This window comes from Gossypium hirsutum, chromosome A13 (assembly GCF_007990345.1).
Source record: "Gossypium hirsutum isolate 1008001.06 chromosome A13, Gossypium_hirsutum_v2.1, whole genome shotgun sequence".
Classification (NCBI taxonomy): domain Eukaryota; kingdom Viridiplantae; phylum Streptophyta; class Magnoliopsida; order Malvales; family Malvaceae; genus Gossypium; species Gossypium hirsutum.
In genome coordinates, this window is record NC_053436.1 from 97,131,178 (window position 1) to 97,156,660 (window position 25,483).

The window sequence follows — 25,483 nt, forward strand, 5'->3', positions numbered from 1 at the left end:
GCTTGCCCAATCTTAAAGACAAATTCTTGATTTACTTGTAGATCCACTAAGGACAACTTATTAAAAGGGAGCTTCAATCATTTTTAACAAAAAAAAAAGATAGAGATAATACTAATATTGGATGCTAGTTGCTAATATTATTTGCAGATTATTTCTTCTCTTATATTGTTAATTTTCTGGCAAACTATTTCTCTAAACAAACATAAAAAAAGTGTAATTGTATTCACCATGTTACATAATCAACTCTTGTGCATTATTATATTAAACATTATAAATAACATCACAAAAAACTAGAAATTTCATTTTATTAATGTTCCTACAATTATTTTGAAAACCTTATTTAAATGTTGAATTTGAATCAATAATACATCTACACACGTGCACACTAACACAATGTTGGGTGAACATTTTTATCAAGTACCCTAGTACAATTGCCATATGAAACCTTTGTGTTGTGTTAATGTCACCAGTGCAAGTTTTTTTAATATATGTAATTTTTTCTACCTAGATCCCAAGTTGAAAAACAAAACCTAACTGTTAAATTAATGAGTTTTTAGTACATGGATGAAAAATCAATTGATAAATTCTTTTACTGAAATAAAAGGAAATATTGCTTTCACATCTGGTAAAAAAAGAAGTAGATAAAGTAAGATAAAGGAATAAAGTGCGAAGAAAAAACTAGAGATTTATTAGTCCATTTGAAAATGGAGAAAAAAACAACATAGACTACTATGATTCAATAAATGCTTGTCCAACTCAATGTCATTAAATTATTAGTAAGTTTACTTTTTGATCATTCGACTTTAAAATTTTACAAAATAGTCACAGAACTACTTGGAAGTTTTCATTTAAGTCACTAAACTATTCGAAAACTTTTATTTAAGTCATTGGATTGTTAAGTTTTTTTTTTTAAGTCTAGCTGTGAGCTCTAAGTGACGATTCGATGATTGGTACGGTGGATCAATACCCATTGACAAGTAGAAGAACATACCTTAAATCCAAGTCAATCTGATAGTTAATGTTGAAGATTGGAGAAGAAAATTATTTGGATTTTGGTTCGTTGATTTGTGACATTCAAAGTTGTTTCAAGAAGAAAAAAAACTAAACTATAGAAAAGAAAGGGAATGAGGATTTATATTAGTGTAGGCGATGCAAATAGATAAGGCCATATAGTAGCGATTGTAACAACCCAGTGACTTAAATAAAAACTTTCAAATGGTTCAATTATCATTTTGTAACTTTTTGAAGTAGAGTGACCAAAACATAAATTTACTAATAGTTTAGTGACATTGGTGTAGTTTACCCTTTGTTACATTATGTATTTTGCTATATCATAATGATGTTTAAAATATTTTAAATTTATATAAACTATAAGTTTTTAGATACTCTTAGTAGCAAGAGTATTATGTTGTAGCGAGAGTTTAGATTCAATTACGAGTAATATCATTTCCTGCCCTCAATTATAATATATATTCAACATGGTTATTGGAATCATATAGGTTAGTCTAAATGGAGCCAAAATTTATTTTATGAGTTTTTAATAATTTATTCAATTAAAATAAAATTAATAAATTGACTAATCGAGTTCAATCATCAATCTAATTTTAAAATTTTAATAGTCATATCATATTTTTTTATGTCATATAATACAAATGTGTGCCGCATAGAATATTAGGTGTTTCATTTAATACATGGCTTGTGTGCCGCATATAATATTAAGTGTTTCATTTAATACATAGCTTGTGAAGGTTTTAAACTCTAATAAATATGACAAGTATTTATTTATTGATGTATTTAATTTTTATTTTTATTATTATAATTTATAACACAAGTCACACCTAAAAATGTGTCCTCATATCAATGGATCTAGTTTTGGTGCTGTACAGTGCATTACAGGACTCATTTGAATGGCACTTTTGATATGTCTCTCTCAAGGGTGTCGTAATAACAGGTGTTATAATTTTACAACCTGTAGAATTTGTTCTCAACCATTGTAACCTCAAAAACTCTTGCAAAAGGTTCTTTCTTTGCTCAAATTTGTTTCAAAAATTATAACAGTAGGGTAAGTGTTGAATCAAATTGAATTTAGTAGAAAATTTTTGAATTAATTGAGTTTATATTGTACTATTTTATTATTTTAATTCAATTTAAATTTTGTTGAAATAGAATTTAAGTCGAATTAAATTGAGTAAAATTGTTCGAGTTAAATTAAAAAATTAAAGATATCAAATTAAAATCTTGTTAATTTGTTTAGATCCCAAAATTATTATTTTAAAAATTTTTTAAATTTTAACTATCTTAATATATATTCTTTAATTTTTTAAAAGAAAATTTTATAATTTTTTAAAAATATATAATTTTTGGAATTATAAATATTTTGAATTTTAAAAATTATTTTAATTTTCTTTTGTAATGTTTGTTAAGAAAGATTAATTTGTTCATTTTCAAAATTGATAAAAACTAAAGGGATATTTATATAATCTGTTACTTGAAATATTTGAATTGTAAAATTTATCTCGACTCAAACTCAAAATTTAAATTTTTTTTATTTTTTCAAATCGAATTAAATTTTGTAATATTTTTTCGAATTAAATTTTGTACTTCTTATCTAATTTATCTTATGATAAGATAACTAGATCATACGTTAACTATTTGAAACAATTAGTCTACTTCGAGGTTTTGGCGGAGGCCTAATAGAGATAATAAATCCATTTACATAAGGGTACTGAAGCTTTCCAAATTTGTGTGAAACATGTGCCATGAGGCATCGTTGTATCGAAGGACGATGAAACCCTAAAATCACTCTATTAGATCAAATGAAATGGTAAAAATTTTGATGCTTTTCAAGCCAGATTTGGCAAAATAAATAATAATAATAATAAAGTTGATGAGATTACTTATGAAAACCAACAATATTCCCAGCTGCTTCCTTTTGAACATCCAATCATTCACTAAACAGACACACAAGCAAACATAAAAACAAGAAAAAAATGTTGTTTCATTTGTGGTCCTCAACATCTTTTTCACCCTTTTTTTTTTTTTCAAATTTTGATCTCAACATTTCATCACACCCCTCCATTATTTATATCTCCTCGACTACTGCAAATCGTAACTGCAGATTTCAGAAGAGAGAGTAAATTGCAAAGTAAATATGAATAAGGATTTCATAGCTGAAGAACTTGACAATGACATGCAAGAAGAAGAAGAAGAAGGTGTTGGGGGTGATCATGGTTTCCCAGATGATGAAAAGAAGAAGAAAGGTTATGGAAGGAGAGGAGCCGCTGGTGGCGGTGGTGGGGTGTCGCCGCCTGCTTGTCAAGTGGAAAAATGTGGGCTTGATTTATCTGATGCCAAGCGATACCACAGGCGCCATAAGGTGTGTGAGATTCATGCCAAGGCGCCATTTGTGGTTGTTGCTGGTCTCAGGCAACGCTTCTGTCAACAATGCAGCAGGTTTTGCTTTTACTTCTTTTTATCATCTTGATTTACTTTTTCTTCTTAATTTCTTGACCAACAAGTCAATCAAAATTTACCATTTCATCTATATTTTTAAACATGAAAAACATTCTATGTTTCATGATGTATACATTCACAGATTCCATGAGCTACCGGAGTTCGATGAAGCAAAACGGAGCTGTCGAAGGCGGTTGGCCGGGCATAACGAAAGGCGTCGGAAGAGCTCAGCTGAATCATCATCAGCAGCAGAAAGTTCAAATCGCAGAGGGATGATGATCAGTGCTCAACTGAAAGAGTCTCATTACCTAGCTGATGATCAAAGAGCCAGAGTCAATCCAATGGCAATCCATGGCAGTTCATCTTTTAAGCGTTCCCAAATCAGATAAGGAAGCTTAAGCGACCAAAACAATACGCTCCCTCTCTTCTGTCATCCGATGGTTCATGTCTTGTACTATTCTGTCATCCGATGGTTCATGTCTTGTACTCTGTACCACTTACTAGATTTTGATGGAGGATTTTAATAACAATGTCAGGCATCAACTCGATTATCGAGATTTCACAAAGTTTGTGTTCATGCGAACTTGCCTTGCTGTATAATGATGATAATAACCCTTTATCTATGGAGTCTTCTATTGTATTTGCATCAATGGTTATTTATATCCATAATCCCCAATTAGCTAGTTGATTAATTGCTATTATATTCATATTTTCGCCATTTAACAGGATTAAAAGCAAACATTTTTTTAAAGTGATTCTACACACTACTAATATTTTAATAAAAAATATTATATTTCACAAAATTATACTATCAAATATATCTCTTCTGAAGCAATATCTCTTATTTAGAATAGTTGTTGTTAAGAACAATTTTTGTTTGAGAATAATTATGTGTTAAGCAACACTAATATTGTTATCCAAAGTGGTTAACATTTGGCTAAGTCTGTTATCAAAGTTGTTAAGAAGAGTTATTGCTTAGCTATCTAAAAATATTATGCTCAAAATATACAGAAACAAGTTTTGAAGTCTAAATACATAATTGATTTTTCTTCATAGCAGCTTAGTCTTTGCTTCTCTTGAATCTAAGTTTACCTAAGTTTCTTCATGGTATCAGCCGCTGGGTGATCCTCAGTCCTATGGCTACCACGAACTCCATCGACTCTGCCTCTGTTGATGGTGGTTGCGTAGCCTTTAGTGGCGATAGAGTGGTGACTTCTTTCCCTCGGCATGACGTTGCGAAACTTGATAAAGGCACCTTCATCCAATGGAAACAATAGGTTCGTTTAATTTTAGGTGGTTATGGTCTAATAGGATTTATAGATGGCACTCTACCTCAGCCGTCACGCTTCGTTCAATCATCGGACGGTTCCCTCGTTGCTAATCCGTCTGCACTGGTGTTTGAGCAACAAGATCAGTTGCTTACCTCGTGGCTCCTATCCACGACTAGTACCTCGTGTTTTTCTTCCTCCACGGATGCTCGATCGGCCTGCGATGTGTGGAACACAGCGATGAGTCTCTTTGCGGCCAACACTGGTGCTAAGTAGTCCTGGACTCATCACGAGTTACACTCGCTAAAGAAAGGTACTCTTTCTGTCAAGAATTATGTGGCTCGTATTAAAAATTTGTGTGCTCTTTTGGAAGCTTCTGGCACGAGAATTCCAGAGGCGGAGAAGACTCAGGTCATGCTTGCAGGTTTACCATATGAGTTTGATACTGTTGTTTCCTCGCATCTCTTTCATCGGAGCCGATGCCGTTCCAACGATTGGTTGAGGCTTTGCTTGAATGTGAGAACCGTCAGCTACGAGCGGTTCAGGAGGTGGCCATGCAAGCTAATCTTGTAGAAGGAGATCTGTCGCAGGTTTCGGCAAGGTCAGTTCGTGGTGGTCGCCCTCCATCCAGTGGCTGTGGGAAAAGGTTTTGGCCGCGCATTCAATGCTAAATCTGCAGTCGGTACGGACATATTGCTCAACGGTGTTTTTACCGGTTTAATCGTGACTTTGACGAGTTGACAGATCAGTCTACTCCTAGGTTGTCGCGTTCGCCGCCAGCGTTGGGATTGTCTGCTCCATCCATTGCTTCTACACTGCAACGAAATTTTGCTTCTAAATATGGGGGTCTTCTGCGCAAAGAATGAGGTTTACCTATCCATTCAGTCAAAATCAAGTTCAATTTGGTCAAAATTAGTTTCCAGCTGGCCAAAATGTTGGTGCTTCTGGTGGACCGAATTATTCCAACTTGAATGGGCATGGTGGTTTATTTTTTGGGCCGAATAATGCTTATATGGATGGGCATGTGCCTAGGCCTAATTTGGGTGATTTAGTTGGGCCAAGCAGGCCTAATTTGTGGTGCACATAATGGTCTTTCTAGGCCACTTCATAATCCAAGTACTATTGGGCATGGCAATTTAAATAATGTTGGGCCCATGAGTAACTGTGTTCAAGTTGGATATCAGCTAAATCGTGATCATTTTGTTGGGGCGTTGAATGGCGACAGGTGTGATGCTTCAGCCCTGCTTGTTCCTTAGAAAGCCAAACCGCGAGCTCGAAATTATACCGGTTCAGATCCGTATATTGGTATTCCTCGGGTCTGTGATTTACATGTGTCTGATTATTCAGATTTTTTGGGGTCACATATCAACACTGCTCAGTTTGGGACTACTGATGGTGGCACAGATTCGTATATACCCATGTCTGTTGGTTCTGCGTCCTGGTACCCCGACTCAGGTGCTAGCAATCATGTCTGTCATGATGCGTCGACTTTGCATAACTCCACTCCGTATTTAGGTAAGTCTCCTCTCTTGATGGGTGACAAGACTCCCGCACCGATCTCTTCTATTGATGATTTCTTACCTACACGGTCTAAATTGCTTCGATTATCTAATGTATTGTTTGTGCCGAGAATACGTAAAATTATGTTGCCTGTATCGCAGTTTGCAAATGATAATAATGTGTATTTTGAGTTTCACCGGACATATTGTGTTATTAAGGACATCATGACCCGGAAACTCTGCTGAAGAGCCACATTCGTGATGGTTTATACCAGTTCTCTCTGCCAGATTTGTCCAAACAGTCTACTCAATCTCCGATTGCTGCTTCCATTGTGCTTCAGAATAAGTCCGATAAAGGTGATGCGTTTTCCTTGTGGCATAAGCACCTTGGCCATCCCTCTGCTTGTGTTGTTAAAAGTGTTTTAGAAAAATGTAACATTGTATCAAATAAAGACTGCCTTGACGGTATATGTACGGCCTGTCAAAAAAGGAAGTCGCATAAATTGTCGTTTACATTTTCTACTACTGAATATAGTAATTCGTTTGACTTTGTTGTGTCTGATCTCCAGGGTCCTGCCTCTGTTGTTTGTGAGAATAATTGGTATTATATAGCGTTTATTGATGTTTGTACTCATTTTACGTGGGTTTATCTACTTCATTGAAAGTCGCAGGCAGTGCAATATTTTGTTCAGTTCCAACAACTTGTTAAAACTCAGTTCGGGAAGAGTATTAAACAGTTTCAGAGTGATTGGGGAAAAGAGTGTCGAGCGTTCACATCGATCCTAGCCCCTCAAGGGATTATTCATCGATTAATGTGCCCACATACTTCTGAACAAAATGGCGTGGCTGAGCGCAAACATCGTCACATTGTTGATATGGACATCACTCTTCTAGCCCAAGCCGGCCTGTCTATGGAATACTGGGGCTATGCGTTTTGTTGTGCAGTTCACCTCATTAATCGTCTTCCTATTCTAGTTCTAAAGGGATAGACCCCTTTTAAGGCTCTTTATGGGCGTGAACCCACTTATGATCATCTGAGGGTATTTGGGTGTTGTTGCTTCCCTTATTTATGGCCATTTACACCTCATAAGTTAGACTTTCATTCTCAACCTTCTATTTTTTTGGGTTATAGTACTCAACACAAGGGTAACCAGTGTCTTCTTCCGTCTGGCAAGATTGTGGTTTCTCGTCATGTTGTGTTTGATGAAAGTAGATTTCTGTCCTCTGAGTCTACACCTGCGGGTTCTTTGCCAGTTCATAGTCAGCTTGTCTCAACGTTCGTTTCGATAGTTCGGTCTGATCCTGCTCGACATGATGAACCCTCGCTTGCTCAGTCTTCTCCTCGGGTTTCTCAACGTGGTAATTGGTCGTCAACTTCTAGCACAGCTCAGCCTGAGGCTGGGTCTGGGCGAGAGCCTCATTCCTCTCCTCTTCCAAATAATGCTTTTAGTTTCCGGTCTAATGACGGTGCTGCAGTTTTGTCTGATGGACCGGTGTCTACTCTACCTGTGGCTAATACTCATCCCATGGTCACTCGGGCTAAGGCTGGTATCTTCAAATCTAAAGTCATGAATGTTGAAATTGTGGAACCTTCTACAATTGAGGAAGCCTTTTCTACTTCAGAATGGCGTGCTACCGCTCAAGCTGAATATGATGCCCTCGTTCGCAATTTTACCTAGGAGCTTGTTTCTATACATTTTGAGCATAATATTTATAGATAGCTAAGCAATAATTGTTCTTAACAACTTTGATAACAGACTTAGCTAAATTCTAACCATTTTGGATAACATTATTAATGTTGCTTAACATTATGTCCAAAATAGTTATGTTCAGAACAAGACTTTAATTAGAACAACTGTCATTCAATATAATTATTATTTGAGAACAACTCTAGTTGAGAACAACTAAAGTTCATAACAACTCTTGTTTAGAATAATGGTGTTTCAGGAATAGATATGTTTAGAACAACCATTGTTTGGAACAATTGTGTTTTTCCGGAAGAGTCATTATTCAAAACAAGCTTTACCAAGAAAAGCATCACCACAAAACAACTTATTCAAAACAACCTCTATTGAGAACAACTCACATTTGGAACAAATCAAAATAAATCATTATTAAGGAACAACTCTTATTCAAGAATAACCATCGTCTGGCGTTTCAAGAGTGTTCTGCGGAAGATATTTCATATGGTAACATTTCACCAAAGTAGAAGAAGTGGAAGTAACCCTAGAATATGGCAGGGTTATTTGGTTATCTTCACTTTTAGAATGTTCTAGAAAGATTGGCTTGATAGATCAAATATAGAGGTAGTCAAAAGGTTCTCTTCTTAACATTTTCCTATAACAATGAATGTTTTTCCCTTCTTTTAGAAACATGGTGAACTATTTTTCACTCTTCTTCGTCATCATCACCAACAAAACCTTTCATCATTCTCTATTAACCCATTGTAACTAAAAATTAATTTCATTACTCTCATTAATTACCAACTTTGCAACTCTTATTCTTGAAACACTATAAATAGGAATCTTCCACAACTGATTTAAAAACTTTTAAGACTTTTGACATTTGTAGCAATTTGAACTCTCAAAGGATTCTCTCTAAAATTATCTCAATTTACTTCTTTGTTAAGTCTGATCGTTAGTAATATTTCTCTTTCTTCACCTTAGAGGCCACCACCTTCTTCTAGTCATCCTCTCCACCTTCTTTTAGTACATCTTGTTCACTTGTTTATAACGCTTCCTCTCTTCATCAAAGAACCCTCTACAATGATCAAAGTTTAAGTGATTTAATGTCTTAAATTCAACCCATATCAAGTTAAAATGCTAAAGCCTTAAGCTTGAATCTGAAACCAATTTTGGTTACACACATGTTTAGATACTAATATAGGATTCCTCCACAAATACTTATATTCAACACTCACATCGAGTGCAAATGGCATAGAAATTAACTAATTTTTTTATGGCTTCTTGTAGGAAATTCATTCTAGAAGCTGAAATGTAAGGCACATATTTGACAGAGAAAAGAATAGTGATGACCATGAAACAACAATGTAATATGATTTGTTATAATTTCATTGGAGATCGAAATTAAAACTAATTACTTATAAGATCTAGAGATTTAATATATTATCAAAACAAATTTGACTTCAAATTGTCTGGAATAATATGCAAATATAGCAAATAAACCGAGCTCATCGTTATCAACTTGCTTGCAACAACAGTCTTTCTTCCATGGGAATGATTTGCTTTCCCCTTTACTAAATGATAGCGATGTGTTATTTTCTTGGATATCTTAATTTTCCCATTTCAAGATTCAATTTTGGTAATAACTTGGCCACATTTTATGTACTTTATTTTCCTGCTGTAAATTAATATAAGCAGATGATGTGTTGCTTTCCTCGTAAAGCCTCTCTCTCTCACTCAAGAAGCTAAAGCATTCAGCTTGGGTATAAATGGTGAGGATTGTAACAACCTAATATTTTGTCGGTGTCAAAAAATCTGAATTAAGGTTAAATTTTTAAACCGAAACATCTAAATTTTTTAAATCAATGAATTAGTGAAATGAATATGAAGTTAGAAAGTAGATCATTGTATAGCTTAATTAAATTGGTTGTTTAATAAAAAGTATAAGGACTAAATTATAAATTAAGTATAATGAAATTTTTTTATTGACGCATTGTACATATCCTTGATTAACAATTTACCATGTCCTTATAAATAAATATCCCATGATTAAAGTTTAGTTAGCAGAGGAATTTGATCATTTCCATTCATCTCCACTAAATTTTATAATAGAAAATGATCATTAGTTTTAGTTTAACTAAGTTTAATTAAATACTAATATATATATATATATATATAAGTGAGTGGAAAGAGAGATAAAACTACAATCTTTTTCCCTTTATTGTTGTCGTCCAGGTTAAGGAAGAAAGGAGAAAAAAAATATTTTCATTTTCCAATTTCGGTTCCAAAAATCAACAAGGTAATTATGTTTTTCTTCTTAAAGCTTTTATGAATTCATGTTGTTTTAAGCATGATTTGATAGATCCAAGTTTTAGATTTTAAAATTATGAAGTGCATTTCAAGTTGTCATTATATGGGTTGGATGAAATTTGAAGCTTGAAAGTAATGGATTCATGAATGATATGTTTAGTACATGTTAGGACTATATTAGAAAGTAACAAAACTAGTTGGATTAAGTTAGAAATTAATATAAGTTTTATAATTAATTTTGTGACATTAAGGATCAAATTGAATAAGTTGAAAGCTATTAGTAAATTTTGCTATAAAATGAAAGTACAAGGTCCCTAGTGGTTAAATTCAAAGTCGGATTTCAATTCGATAATGAATATTGAAAGATATGAGCATTTCGGATAATAAGGTTTTATAGCAGCTAAGTTGAATAAATTCTTAACATGCTTAAATTGAATGTGTGGTTTTCACTTTGTATTCATATTTTAATTTATCAAACATAGCTAAAAACAAAGTCAAATCGTCGAGAGATAAAGGAAAGGCGAAAATCGTCAATGACTAGCTATTTCAGTTTGTACTAATGTAATTTGTTTTTCTTTCTTGAATTCAGTTAAGTAACTAATCTTGTTAAAATACTAGTAATATACGATTACAAATTGTGTTAAATAATGGCTTAATTGGTAAGCTAACAGGTATGTTTAGGCTTGTGGAATTCATTATGGTATTAATACAATTAGTTACTCAGTTATTATTATATTGAGAAGTACATGATAATATATATATCGATATTGCAAAGTAAGAGATTGTCCTATTAAATGATGCTAGACATAGTTAGGGTATAGTTGGCATGCTATAGGATTCATATATGTTACTGGTGAGAGCATTTTGGCACTACTGTGCAATTCATTCTAGCACTTTAATGCGTTACATTTTGTGGAGTGTTAGGGATTAAGTTTGCGTACCTATACTTGTATTTGCATCCAATTAATAAGGGCTAAAAGAAAATGTTTAATATGTAATTTTGATTCTAGAAATGATGTTATATTTTGATTCATTGATAGAAATGTCATTTTGAATTTGATAGTCGAATATTATGTTGATTCTGTTTATGAAAGATCATTCTAAGTATAATATGTGATGATAATCCTGTTGATATGATATCTTGATATTATTAACATTTTGACGTAACATATTAGTTATATGTTACTATCTTAATATTTTTATATTTGAACTCAATTTATGTTAGTGCTATTGAGTATTCAATACTAAACGTATGGTTTTGTTTGTTTTCATGCACAGACATGTCTTAGGTTTTGGTGTGCTCGTGATCTTGTTAGCATCTAAGCCATTAGTTGTAATGTTTTCTTATGTTTAATTATAAGTGATATGTACCTAAGTCATTAGAAGTGTCTTGAAGTTATTAAGTCATTTTTATTTGTAAATATGTTAATGATGCTTTACGTATCTTTTGGTATATATATGGATTTGATGGAGTAATTTTCATTGAATGGCTAGTTGTGCCTAAGTTAGTTTAATTAGGTTAGTTGTGCTGGAATAAATAATAGGCTTAATGACAAATTTTGTCATTAATTTTTACATATTTTATCAAAATGATCTTAATTGTATTTTTGAACCTTTTTTTTTATAAATCTTTGTTTTAAGTGTTGAATGCAATTATACAAGTTAAGTATGTGTGCATTGGACTGGTAATTATTTATATATACACCACATTTATGTTATGTTTTTAAAAATTAATCGATTGTCGAATTAATTGTGTCACCTATTTCTAATCCAATTGATTTAATTAATTTGATACATTTATCCGATTCAAAACAAATTGATTATTAAAAGATAATAAAAATCGACTGAACTTATTCCATTTATGACATTAATCCATTATCTAAATCGACTGAACTTATTTAAACCGACTCCTTTAAACGAAATTGACGGAGTTTTGGCTCTTGATGCTGCTATTATGTTTTTTATATTGTTTAAACTTGGGCTTTTCTAGCTGAGAAATAGCCCATTAAATAAAAAATTCAGTAGCTGAGCCAACACTTGTAAAATAATGGACCTACCATTTTAAGAGATTCAACAGAAGGCTAAAATATTGAAAAAGATAAGAGAAATTAATGACTTGCTTGTGGGGTGGGGGCTCACTGCTTGTGGTCCCAAAGACATTATGAACTCAAATGGGCCCAAAAGTTCATCAAAAGAAACTTCCTAACTAGCTCCTTTGTCTAAAGTGTTTGATGACCCTTTGCTTCCAAAATAAAGTTAGAATAAGAAATTTAGTAAATGGGGGTGACAAATTCGAATATAATTGTCAACATCTTTTTTCCTACCCCTAAAGACTAAAGCACTACCTTCTTTATACCAAGGTTTGCTTTGTTGATCTACTATCATACCCATGGTCTTAGAGAGGAGCCAAAACAAAACAATAGGTTAGTACTTGGTACTTATATTAGCATTTATTTTAAGGCAATTAAGTAGTCAAATGTCTCTCCTATCTATGCTCCAAAAAGCTCTCTCTTTTCGCTTTACATGAAAGAGTATTTTTGGGAGATTGTAACAACTTATTGGATATATATAAAATTTAAAGAGTAATGACATTAAATTTTATCAAACTAGATATTATATGGTTTTGGGGCAAGAATGTTATGTTTCCTCGGAATATTATATATATATGAATTAACTATAAATTATTTCAATTTAATTTGAAGATGTCTTATTTTTTTATAAATTTTTTTATTTATATTTTTAATTTCAAGTTTAAATTTGTACTAATTATTATTTATTTTATGTCTAACTAATGTTATATGTATGTAATAATTATTTTTCTTGTACTATTACACTAATAACTAAATGACACATTAAAATTAACCAAGTACAATTTATAATTAAAATAGGTAATTCAAATTATTGATGGTGAGAGATGAATAAACCTACCCACTTTGGAATGATTTAAGTCATGAAATTTGGGAATATCCCACACACTATCCAAGATTATTACAACACCAAGGTCTCCATGTGCATGGTTAAGCTTGAGTTGGCAAAATAACTTGATGATTTACACCACCAAAAACTCATCCCAATCACCCAACAAGGGGACCATATCTTTCCAAGCTGTCCCCTATACACCTCAAACACATGGTTCTCGCACATCCGATCATTTTAAACACGAAATAATCATATAAACATGTAAAAATCTATATAATACTGATTATAATTATCTCAACTTCCTTCCTTAATATAAATACTAGTACACAAGCTTACTTATATCAACATTCCAAACTCCCACACAAGATACATTGTAATCAAAATCTCCCATGGAAAATCGGAGGAAAAGGTTAAGCTCTGGTGATCAAGATTCCGATTTCGAATTCGGGTGCTATACCTGCCGCCCGGATTCACCCTCTTTAGATCCATATAAAACCTCACCAGCCGATCATCTTTTCTTCAATGGCCGACTCTTGCCACACGCCTTTCCTTTACAGCTTTCTCCAACAACAACAACAACAACAACAATGGGTTCAGCCGAAAATGGTTCTCGACCTACAAGCCGAACAGGCAGCATCAACAGCAAGCATTCATTGATGTCTTCGAGAAGCAACAGTAGCAACAGCAGAAGCAGTACTTGCAGCAGTGCAAGAACAAGCTCGAGTGACAGTTCGGAGAGGAGATTATTGTACCATAGCAGAATCCGAGGATGTGAAAACACAGCAAGCAAGCTTGCAAGTGGTCAGTTGTATGGGGATCCCCACAGATGGCAGTATATAACAGCAGTGCCTGTTCTGAAACGTGAGGTTTCCAGGAGGAAAATGCTGAAGCTAAGAAACAAGGTGATCATCAACAAAAGTGTGTTTCTAGAGGAAGATCAAGGGGTTGCCTGAGATTTTTCAGGTTATTTTTGTTGGCCTGTAGGGAATGCCATGCCTTGGAACCTTCCAGGAAACAAAGGTGTGGGGCAAGGAAATTTGACTAGTGTTGTTCGATAATTCATGATTAATTAATCCATGTAGATTATTCAACCTTTTTTTCCCTGAATATATTCTTGTTTGAGTTTGTGTTGATTTTGTCCTTTCAACGTCATTTGTTTGGAATTTTGGCACAAAATTCCTTGTAAACAGAAAATAAAAAATCAGAAAAAAAAACCATTGAAGATATATATATCATTTCCATGATTTTGGTATTATTACATTATTTGATTTCAAATATTCGGTTTAATTTTTAATATTTTTAAATAATTTTTATAAAAATATATCTTATATCAATATTTGATTTACAAATTTAATACACCAATAAATATTTTAATTTGGTCTGTGAAAATTTCAATAATATAGATAACAAAGGCCCATTTGGATCATGGCCTTGCTGAGCCATGTTTTTACCTTAATACGCTGCCCGTTTAACGTTTATCTTACAAATCTCCTTCTAAAAGGCGCGTTTTAAGTCATCGCGAAATTAAAATTTTCCCGGAAAAAAAAACCTCGAGAAAAACTCCATATTAACAAACAAAACTTTTATTTTTCTTATTCCTCGATTTTCTTTCAAAGCTCTTAAACACCCACGCTATTGACAGAAACAGAGATAGAAATATCGTAACAACGAAAGAGAAAGATCTGCAAAAACCCAACAGGTAAAATAAAAGGAAAACATCTTTCGAACAAAAAGAAATAATCTTATGAAATTGAAAAAAAAAAACATGTTGTTTTTGTTGGGATATTGTAGTTTCAGTATTAAAGGATATTGAAATTTGTAATTGGTCGCTGTTAAATTTGGTTTTAAGAATTCTTGTTTTTTTTTTTTTTAGCATATCAATTTTAGCTTATCCTTTCTTTCGCGTAACAGAAGTGGAATTCTTTTTTTTTTTTCTTTTGGTGTCTCTTTATATGTTCTTTGCTTTCAGTGTGAGAGCTTATACATCTGCTTTTAATTAGATTTTTAGATCTTGAAATGTGGGAATCTTTTAGGATATGTTTTTGCATTTTGTTATTTGTAGGTGTTAGTTTTTATTTGAGAATATTAATGGTTTTGGTTTTATATTTCTGTTTCAGGGATTGGGTTTTTGATAATGGTTTTGCCTATTTAGAAGTGGGTATTGAATTGTAATTGAAGAATGGGTGGAATGTGAATGTTTTGAGGGGTTGATTTTGGGGTGGCTTTGATCTTTGGTGTCCAAGGAGTTTGTACGTAGAAATGGCTGATATAGAAGGTTTACAACCAGCAGCGGGGTATAGATTTAGTCAGGTGGAGTTGATTGGCAGGGGAGCCTTTGGTGACGTCTATAAAGTGTAAGCCTGTTATTTTGATTTATTTCCCAATCACATTGCTTGAGTTTATTTGCATTGTTTATTTACATTTTGTTGTAAGAAAAGAACTTAAATCTAATGTGAGTATTACTTGTGATTGAATATTTACGTTGCACATTGTAGAAATCTTTTTCCGGTGTTTAATTTAGAGTTGCTTCATGTTTGTGGGATTAGATTATTGATAATAATGCTTTATTGAATTGAAATCTTATCCTGTCTTAAGTAGAAAGTATACCATTTACCTAAAACTTGAACTAGTGTGTATATATATATGGAGAAAAATATCTTCCTAACGGATGGGGAAAAAGGAGCTTAAAGGGCTGTTGGGTGACGATTGACTAAGCACTAAGTTGGCAACACCTAACAACCTTATGAGCATTATAATTACTTTGTTTTGTTATGTTTGTTGTTAGCTTCTTTGATTTTGCTAAGTTTTGACCATTATGATTATCTTGAGATAGGCACATTATTTGGTATGTGCTAATAATAGAAGTGGCTTAAAAAATGACTGTTGCAAAAAGATGTGGTTGTTTAAATCATGAGCCATGGTTAATGAAAATGAGATGGATAACTGATGCTTTTCTTGATTTGCAGGTTTGATAAGGAATTGAAAAAGGAAGTTGCTATCAAAGTTATTGATTTAGAGGAATCGTAAGTTGGTAACTTTGTTAAATTGTATTTGGTTTGTTCTTATTTCAACAGTCAAAAGGCTGGTGCTTGCTCTGAGCAAGAAAGTCTTGTATGCTATCTCTTGTTTAGTGTTTATTTTTTATGTTAGACCTAGCGATTCTGAATACAAGACAGTTACAGAGCACTAGCATGACACAGTAAATAACTAAATCATGATAATAATAAAAATGACATGACACCAAAAAAAAAAAAAACATGATCCAACACGAATACACAAATGTGTCAAACTACATACAACATGAATTACTAAAGTATCCAATTTTATATAAATATATAATATCTTAAACATGCATGTGACACGTAAAATTACAGCTACACGACAAGAATACATGAATTGCCAGCTCGCTATTAAGTATTAAACCCACTCTTTTTTTCTTCCCCCTCCCATCTTCCTTTCAGTCTATGTCTACGTGTTGGGTCTTCTGGTGGCAATCACTTTTTGTGTGACAAATAAATTAATTGCATCACTTGTTTGTGCATGCTTAGCAAAGTAAATTTATCTTGCTTTATCAGTATCATTCTTAAGAGCGTCATAATTCATCAACTTGCATGGAAGTTACAGAAGCCTTTACTTATTAGCAAGTAGATGGGGCATATAACAACTTCCTTCTTTCACTCGGTGTTTATTTTTATTTTGGTTTTGGTTTTGGTTTTTTAGCTGTTTCTTATGGTTGCCTTTTGTTTGTACTCTGCAGTGAGGATGACATTGAGGACATCCAGAATGTATTGCCTTACTTTCCTGGGAGCTAGTATCCTAAGTTTTCAACGAGTAGGTTACTAGGTTTTTCATATGTTTTGTTTTTGTTCCAGGAAATTTCTGTTTTGTCACAATGCCGCTGTCAATACATCACAGAGTATTATGGTTCCTATCTTCATCAAACTAAACTGTGGTTGATAATGGAATACATGGCTGGTGGTTCAGTCGCTGACCTAGTAGGTCACTTCTACTTGCTTCTTCATGTTTGTTGCATGATGCTTGGCTGAAGATTAACAAATTTTGCTTCCCTATTAACCTGAACTCTTTTGTGTTTTCTTGGTTTCACACTGTTTCTGATCAAGATATTTGAAAATTTGAAAATGACCATAACAATGATCATTGCACATATACCATTATTAGGAAGAAACAGATTAGGAAGTCTTGATTTAGACTATGCCTTAATCAAATAAGGAGTGGATTTAAATACTTCTCTCTGTATTACTAGATGAAGAACTTGGTTCCTAGCTTTTTCTTTTTCACTTTTCTAACAATATTTTCCATGTAGTTTGAATTCCATTGATCTTGAACTTGCTTTTGTTTTCTTCCCTTTTCCCTCTTTTCTTTTTGTAAAATATGAACCCCATGATATTTCTGCCATCTTTCCTGTAGTAGTGCTTTTATCTCCAATTTCAAGGTGTCTTTTTTAGCAGACATGACCCTTTTTCTTTTCTTCTTTTCTTTACCTGTTGTACTGTCAACACAAGGTTTCTTTTTCTGATATTTTTGGACAATTCCCTCATATACCTCTCTGGTTGTATGTGAAATAGTATTGGCTGCTTATATTAGTGTATTTTCTCTTGTTTATCATCTGACCCAGTGCACTATAATTCCCAAATAACACTTCCTTTTCTGTAAAGTTAATGGTTACTCGTTATGTACAGCTCCAATCAGGCCCTCCACTAGATGAAATGTCAATTGCCAGTATTTCAAGGGATTTGCTTCATGCAATTGAATATCTACATAATGAAGGAAAGATTCACAGAGATATCAAAGGTTGTTTTTCTTCACTCATGTTACCCACTTATAAGTTATAAGATATAGGTGCACGTAGATACGAATAATTTTAGAGCATTTGGTCTACAGACTTGTATAGTTATACCCTGCTTCAAGTAATTCTTCTTATTTTTCTTTTCAGCAATTTGATTTTCTAATGTTGTTTGTACCTAGCAATTTACTTTGTTCATTACTGGAAACATTTTTGCTATCACTTTTGGCAGCGACAAACATTTTATTGACTGAGAATGGTGATGTTAAGGTACTTCTCTTCCTCTCAAATGGGCTCACGTTTTGCATGAATTATATCTGTAGAGTTCCTTCGCATATAGTATAAGGTGGTATAAGTATATACAATTTGCTCTTTGGAATTAATTTTGTGGCCTTGAAACAGGTTGCAGATTTTGGTGTTTCAGCACAATTAACAAGGACAATATCGCAGAGAAAGGTACGGTACAGTACATTTTATTTTGTTCACATTGTTTTTCCAATCTTCTCAGGCTTTGGCTGCTGTCTATGCCTAGGGTGGCACTGCTCTCTCTCCCTCCCTCCCTTCCTTCCTCCTTCCTTCTCCCTCTCTCCCCCAGTGGTTTGCTTGTCTTATGATCATCAATGAACTAATATGGTTGACGATGTCAGACTTTTGTAGGAACACCATTCTGGATGGCACCAGAAGTTATTCAGAATTCAGATGGATACAACGAAAAGGTACTTCTAAAGCTGTGCTTTGGAGTTCTTTCTCGAGTTTTCTGACATGTTTTGTTGCTTCCACCTGCCATCCATCCATACATTCTCTTCCCCTCTTAGGCACGTATACGCAGCCTGCCATATCTTTGTCTGCTAAGCCTTGTTGAGTAATGAGCATTCCATCATTTGATTCTTTGATGATACAGGCAGATATATGGTCTTTGGGCATAACTGTGATTGAAATGGCCAAAGGGGAACCTCCACTGGCAGACCTTCACCCAATGCGAGTTCTTTTTATAATACCTCAAGAAAATCCACCTCAGGTAATCTCAATAGTTTTGTTATCATGCTGAAATTTACATCAAATGATTTATGCTTATGTTTCTCATTCTCTTGGTGGAATCATCATGCTTTACAGTGTACATGTAATCCTAAATTTTCTATCTTGCAGTTGGATGAGCATTTTTCCCGCCCCATGAAAGAATTTGTTTCCTTATGTTTAAAAAAGGTACCTGCTGAGGTAAGCAATTAAGCTTTCACATATTTTTGTATTTGTTTAGTGTATGTTGTTTTTCTAGAGCCCTATAAGCTGCTAATAAACCACAACATTAGTCTTTAATTGTTGTTTTTTAAAACTATCCTGATATGTATTAGTCAAGTGATCCTGGGTTTATTGGCTGAGTTGTTTCTTAATGCTATAAAATGTCTTATGTTTTTCTTTAATTTGTATATTCAGAGGGCTACTGCTAAAGAGCTTCTCAAGCATCGTTTTATCAAGAATGCTAGGAAGAGTCAGAAGCTTCTGGAGAGAATTAGGTGCCATCCCTTACTTGGTTCTTCTAATCTCTATATTATAGGAATCTTTATCTTACGGAATTTTCAGGTGTCAAAGCATCTGGAACTTGCCACATTATGCTTATGCCTATGTTTCTATAATGTCATGACTGGGGGATGCTAAGTTCGAAATATCATTTTTACCTTGGTTATTGTAGTTAAGATGCTTGCATTTTTTGTTCTTAATAGAGAGCGCCCAAAGTACCAATTAAAGGAAGATGCTGAAACCCCCAAAAATGGCCCCAAGCCTGTAGGAGAGTCAGCTGACACTGTGAAGGTGACAAGAGATGTAAGAGGTGAAGAAACTGTGAGAGCTAGGTGGGCTGATCATAGTAATTAGCTTTACTCTTTTTTTTTTTTTTTTGATGGGATTCTTACTGACTTCTTCTGATCAGCAGTAATCAGGGGAAAACATTTAGAAGTGCTGGATGGGACTTCAGTATTGGTGGACCACAGAATACAGGTACCGTTCAAAGTGCTCCAAAACCTCCTCAAGTTAGAGAAAGGAAACTAGACGTCACATATAATCAAGCTATACAAAGACCTCGAGAGAGTGGTAACACACTTAATGAATTCCCTGAAGTTTCCTCTGGAAAAGGCACTAGAGAGTTGTATTCTAATGAAAATCAAGATAATTACCATGATGTAAGATTCTTTCTCGCTGTGCATTGTGGCTTTTGGCATCAACAGTTATTTTCTTGTCCTATGTGCTTACTAAGAATATCTGTTGCAGGGGATGATCTTGGCATTTCAAAGACTACATTTTTCTGAATTGACAGATTGGAACTGGACATATGATTAAGTTGATATATTTTGTTGTAATATGATTAAAAAATTTTGAGAAATTTTTTCCTGTCTGCCGCTAATTGGACTAGAAAATTTGCTTAGGTGTTTCACCAGCCATTTCTGATATAATCTGTTTGTCTCTCACACTTAAGTATATGGACATTTTATGCTCAGATCTTATCTCATTGTTTTTGTTGCTTAATTCCCAGGATGAAACACTTGTCGGTGGCTCAGGAACTGTAGTCAGAAGATCTCCTAGAGGATCTCAATCATCTGGATTGATTCGTGATCCAAGTTCTCTTGTAAGCCTCCTTCACCTCTCTCACGATAGTGTTCACAAAAAAACATTATGCAGACAAGTCTTGGTCAAATTAGGGCTTTTATCCCGTTACTATACTCAACTTGGGGATGTAGCCCATGTACTTTAATTTGACATGATTTGGTCCTCCTACTATCATTAATATTATGCCTTAATCTAAATCATTTACACCGTTAAAAATTCCATTAGCCAGCTGGTGCAGATTTTACATTAAAAGAACTAAAATTCCCTATCATTTAAAAGGTGAAATTATGATTATCAAATTAGTTGTTTCCACTAATTTATCATTTACAAAAAAAAAAAAAGAAAGTTATAACTCAGCCTCATGGTTTGAACTATTGTTTTGAAAAAGAAGTTCCCCATCAGCTGACTAATTGAATTTTTGAATGGTGTTAGTGATTTGTACTTAAGGCATAATATCAATAAGTACAGGTCGACCAAATTATGCCAAATTAAATTGTAGAGACTAAATTCCCAAGTTGAATATAGTACAGGGATGAAAACCATAATTTGACCTAAAGTCTTTTGCCTTTTGTGTCTCATCTGTTGATTTTATTAAATTTCAATGTGCTATGTAGTCTAGCAGTGAACATGCTTCTTTTGAAGATGCTTCTACCAGCGGAACTATTGTTTTCCGTGGCCAACATGATGACTCGGATTCTCCTCCAACTCCAAGATCTAGGCTAGGTATTCAAGGGAGACCTTCAGCTGCATCGGTTGAAGATAGTACATCAAATCTTGCAGAGGTTTATTTCTTTTTCATCTTTCTTGATCAGCTATGATACCTCTTAGATTCCTCCTATAGAAATCTGAGTTCAGCATGGAACTCAAATTTACGTTTAGCTTCTAAATACAGCATGTATGATGATTTCTGTTGAAATGCTCATCTTTTAACATTTGCTTCAGGCGAAGGCTGCAATGCAAGCTGGGCTGAGGAAAGGAAATGCAAGGGACAGGTCTGCACCGAGCAAGAACAATGGTACCGGAAATGAAAACAGAAGAAGAGATCAAATGAGTAACAGTTCTAATTCTTCCAGGTAAACCTGATGAAGAACTCGCCGTATCTTCACAGCAGAGTTTTATATAGCTTTGGTTATGATTTGCTTGTGTTAATATCTCCATTCCAGAAGTTCTCATGAATATTTTGATGCGCAAAAAGCATTCCCAAGAACACGTCAACCAAGTGATGATGAAGAAAATGCAAAGATCACATCATCATGTATACCACTATCCATGTTGCTTATCCCTTCCCTTAAAGAGGTGTGCACCACATGACATTTAGGTAACTTTGCATTATATTTGTTCACATCTCAATATTTTGTTAACGCACGAAATGTAGGTCATTGCTGATGATTCAGAAGGGCGAGTTATGCATGTAGTTACAAATTCCCTCGTACATATGGAGCGTACAAAGCCTGGATCATGCAAAGCTCTTGTTTGCAAATTGCTCGATCGACTAGCCAGGTTCGGGAATAAATAATTGTTTTTGGTCTTTTAACTTGAAGAAACTCAAGCAGAAGTAAACTTTTGCAGCTCAAAGGAACCGTCAATGAAAGGTTTGCAGGACGTAGCAGCTCGGATGTTCAATAAAGGCAAGGTGACTCCTGAAGATGTGCAAAATTCAAGCCCAGAAAGTGACGGTAAGAAAAGGCTGCAGCATAAAGAACTTCATTCAAATTCCAACTTGAGCCCACTGGCAAGGTTTCTTCTTTCCAGGTTTGACGGAACATGACTCCCTTACCTAACAAATGATTTCATTATTTCACAAGATGAAGTCTTGTTTACAATTTGCTATTTAATGGCACCAAACTGTTGTAAAAGCTTTCTCATAAAATGCAGATGGCAAAGCCACTCTGAATCTCAACCCGAGTTAAAATGAAAACTGTGAGATCGATTATACATCTATCCTTCATTTGTTCTGATTTTGATGTACATAACATTGCTAGTAATTGTCGCATTTTTGACATCATTGATGTATAATTAGGGTTTGCAATTATCACATGATAAAATGTAATCTCAGCAAACATCAATCATATACATTAAACATAATATCTTTCGCAGTATATCTGATCATTTTCATTAACAAACTGATTGGAGGCCTCGGTCAGTCCTCATGACCATCGATAGGAGCAACCTTCCATGTTTTATGAATGAAGTGAGTTTATATGATTGCAATGTTTAGATATGGATGTCACCTAATCTGAGCCAATAATGAAACGCATCCTTCCAGGTTTCTTCTGAAGATAAAGATATGGCTTCCATTGCATTTCAGCCATGTAGTTTCAGAGACTTTTTCTTTTTGGTGGGTGTAAAAATTCTAGAGTTTCATTTTAAAAATTTGAGGTAAAGATTGAATATTCAAGTTTCTTTGTTCATGCCTCGGTGGAACCTTTAAGCAACTGAAGATTGAGGGTTAGAAGCAGAATGCAAGGTCTCACGTGTTGCCAAACCCCTTGAATTTGTACCGTCTAAGAAACTAATCCAACTGAGCATAACCTAATTGGTAGTGGCATTCATTGGGGCCTCTCTCATTCGTTCAGGGGGACAGGAGGAAGAAAATGAAAGAAAACTTTTTTTTTTTCACAAATAATTAAATATTAATCATGACCTCTCATATCTAATTTTGTGCTGAATTTTTATTTGGTGCAATTATACAACTAAAACTTTTTAAGTATTAATTTATGATATATCTTTTTTAAGGGATTAAATGGAATATTTTTCATTTTTTAGGGGGTCAAAGCATAACTTTTCTTTATATAAATTTATAATTTGATCATTTATTAGAGACTAGTGTTGTAATTTTTCCATTTTTGAAAAAGGCTCTACTTGCGGTGTTCAATCGGTTAACCAACCTGAACTACCATTAACTGAATTAATCGATCCTTTTAAATCTTTAACCGTTAACCGAATCGAAATTTTTTCAAAAAAGATTAACCGAACCAAACTTTTTTGGTTAATTCAGTGAGTTAACTGAATTAATCGAAATTTATATTTTTTTAGTTAAAACAAGTATAAAACATATCAAAAAATTAACTGACTTAACTGACCGATTAATTTATATTCCTAAAAAATTAACCGAACTGACTGAATACTTATATATTATAATATTATTTATTAAATTCGGTTAATTTGGTTAATTGACCAATTTCAAACTGAATTATCCGTTAACCAAACTTTTAAAAAATTATTAACCGACCCCCAACCGAATTAATTCTGTTAATCGACCGATTAATTACGGTTAATCTATAGGTTAACCGAATTAATTCGGTTTTACCCGAAATTTACAGATCCCTACTTGTATCCACAAATGTATATATAAAATTTTATTTTGAATCAACCATACACATTTAAAAAATATATATCAATTTATTTTTATATTAGATAAATATAACTATTTATATATTTAATACATAAATATAAAATAAATATATTAATAATTTATAAAATTAAATCAAATAAAAATTTCATACCTAAAACTTAAAAAAAATAAAATTTAACATATAAAAACCAGTTTTACTATTAAAATAAAATTTCAATAAATCAAATTAAATAAATTTAAGAGCTTGTTGGCATAGAGTGAAAGCAGTGAGTTGCCGCCATTCTCCAAAATCCAAGCCGACACGTCAGCTTAACTGTTACTCACCTCGGACAAGATCGCATGTCTTTTTCCCATTCCACAGCCGCCGGCATAAGCGTCCAAAAGTTTCACGTGATGTCGAGCAGCGGCCAACAATGATTGGATGGAGATGAATTTTCAACGTGGGCGGAATTAATCATAAAAAAATTACTTATGCGTGACATTAAAGAGAGTTTAGTTTGGCGGAATCAAGACGACACGAAGACTGGCGTGGCCCCACTCAAAAAGTAGCAGCCGCCGCGGCCACCTCTTTCAAGAATGTATCACGTGTGGATTTTATTTTTTATAGGTCCATATACTCTTTGAAATTTAAAATTTAGTCTTTTAACTTTTAATTTTGAAACAATAAGTTCTTGTACTTTTTATTATTTAAAATTTTTGGTCCCTCCTATTAAAGTTAATGGTGTCAAAGGTAAAATAATTTTTTTAACCTTCAACATATGTATATTTTTTCTATTTGATCCTTACCCAAAGTACTTAAAAATTTTAAAATTTTTTTTCATATTTTAAATAAAAACAGAAAAAAAAGAAAAAAAAACCTCTTAAAATTCAAAAAATAAAAGATATAAATAATTTTTAAAATATATTTTTTCTCAAATTCAATTATAGATAGTCGAACCAAAATTAATTAGGGCATCAATCAAAAATAGGTAAAACAATTGATTCACCCTTAAACTGGTATGGGTTGGTTGAATCGAGCTAAAAAATCAGTTGAAGCGATTTTGAACTAGTCTGACCAAATGATTCCCCAAACAACTGGTTTGATTGGTTCAAAGAAAATAAATTATTAAAAATAAAAAATATATATATTTGAAAAATATAAAAATTGGTTCAAGTACTAGTTCAACTATTTTTTAGCTTGGTTCAATCAATTCGTACTAATTCGCGGGTCAACTAATTTTTTATAAATCGATACCTCAACTGGTTCTTAATCTAATTGGTCCAATCCAGTTTTAGATTACATTGAATTTTGAAATTTTTATATTTTAAAAATATTTTTTAGAAAATCTTTTTATTTTTGAATTTTAAAGAGTTTTTTTTTCATTTTTTAAATTATTATGTTTTTGTTTAAAATAAGAAAAAATATAGTTTTTTTTATTTATAAAAATCTATGTACTTGTAAAAGGTATGAATCAGATTGATAAAAAGACTATAAATGTTGAGTTAAAAATTTTAAAAATAGATAGACCCGCAAATTGATACGGAGTGGTTGAACTAAGCTAAAAAATCAATTGAACTAGAAATCGAATAGATTTTTACAATTTTTTTTATTTTCT

The 25,483-nt window shown here is 33.2% G+C and overlaps 2 protein-coding genes, 1 long non-coding RNA gene and 1 pseudogene across 10 annotated transcripts; 3 read left to right on the top strand and 1 right to left on the bottom strand.

Moving 5' to 3' along the window:
• Positions 1–2,974: 2,974 nt before the first annotated feature.
• Positions 2,975–4,076, top strand: LOC107895262 (squamosa promoter-binding-like protein 3). Its single transcript, XM_016820549.2, has 2 exons — positions 2,975–3,453; positions 3,596–4,076. The coding sequence occupies exons 1-2, from the start codon at positions 3,152–3,154 to the stop codon at positions 3,840–3,842; spliced, it is 549 nt and encodes a 182-aa protein (XP_016676038.2). The 5' UTR covers positions 2,975–3,151; the 3' UTR covers positions 3,843–4,076.
• A 323-nt stretch (positions 4,077–4,399) lies between these two features.
• LOC121212501 (uncharacterized) lies at positions 4,400–7,088 on the bottom strand. Its single transcript, XR_005907763.1, has 2 exons — positions 4,786–7,088; positions 4,400–4,708 (listed from the first exon to the last, which is right to left on the bottom strand). It is a non-coding gene; the product is annotated as an uncharacterized lncRNA (long non-coding RNA).
• A 6,318-nt stretch (positions 7,089–13,406) lies between these two features.
• Positions 13,407–14,326, top strand: LOC107894755 (uncharacterized; annotated as a pseudogene).
• A 291-nt stretch (positions 14,327–14,617) lies between these two features.
• Positions 14,618–22,632, top strand: LOC107895261 (serine/threonine-protein kinase 25). 8 transcript variants are annotated; one of them, XM_041085364.1, is made up of 22 exons: positions 14,618–14,830; positions 15,249–15,485; positions 16,098–16,154; positions 16,889–16,916; positions 17,004–17,126; positions 17,832–17,881; positions 17,920–17,943; positions 18,118–18,205; positions 18,338–18,391; positions 18,583–18,651; positions 18,837–18,953; positions 19,082–19,150; positions 19,367–19,446; positions 19,654–19,782; positions 19,863–20,109; positions 20,460–20,552; positions 21,148–21,315; positions 21,476–21,606; positions 21,700–21,829; positions 21,909–22,033; positions 22,103–22,285; positions 22,409–22,632. In XM_041085364.1, exons 2-22 carry the CDS (start codon positions 15,391–15,393, stop codon positions 22,446–22,448), a joined length of 2,100 nt encoding a protein of 699 aa, XP_040941298.1. In that variant the 5' UTR covers positions 14,618–14,830; positions 15,249–15,390; the 3' UTR covers positions 22,449–22,632. The 8 variants fall into 8 exon arrangements, with proteins under 8 accessions (XP_040941298.1, XP_016676032.2, XP_016676033.2 ...); XM_016820543.2 differs by having other exon boundaries at positions 14,619–14,830; positions 21,697–21,829; XM_016820544.2 differs by having other exon boundaries at positions 14,619–14,830; positions 17,832–17,943; positions 18,168–18,205; positions 21,697–21,829.
• The last annotated feature ends 2,851 nt before the right edge of the window (positions 22,633–25,483 follow it).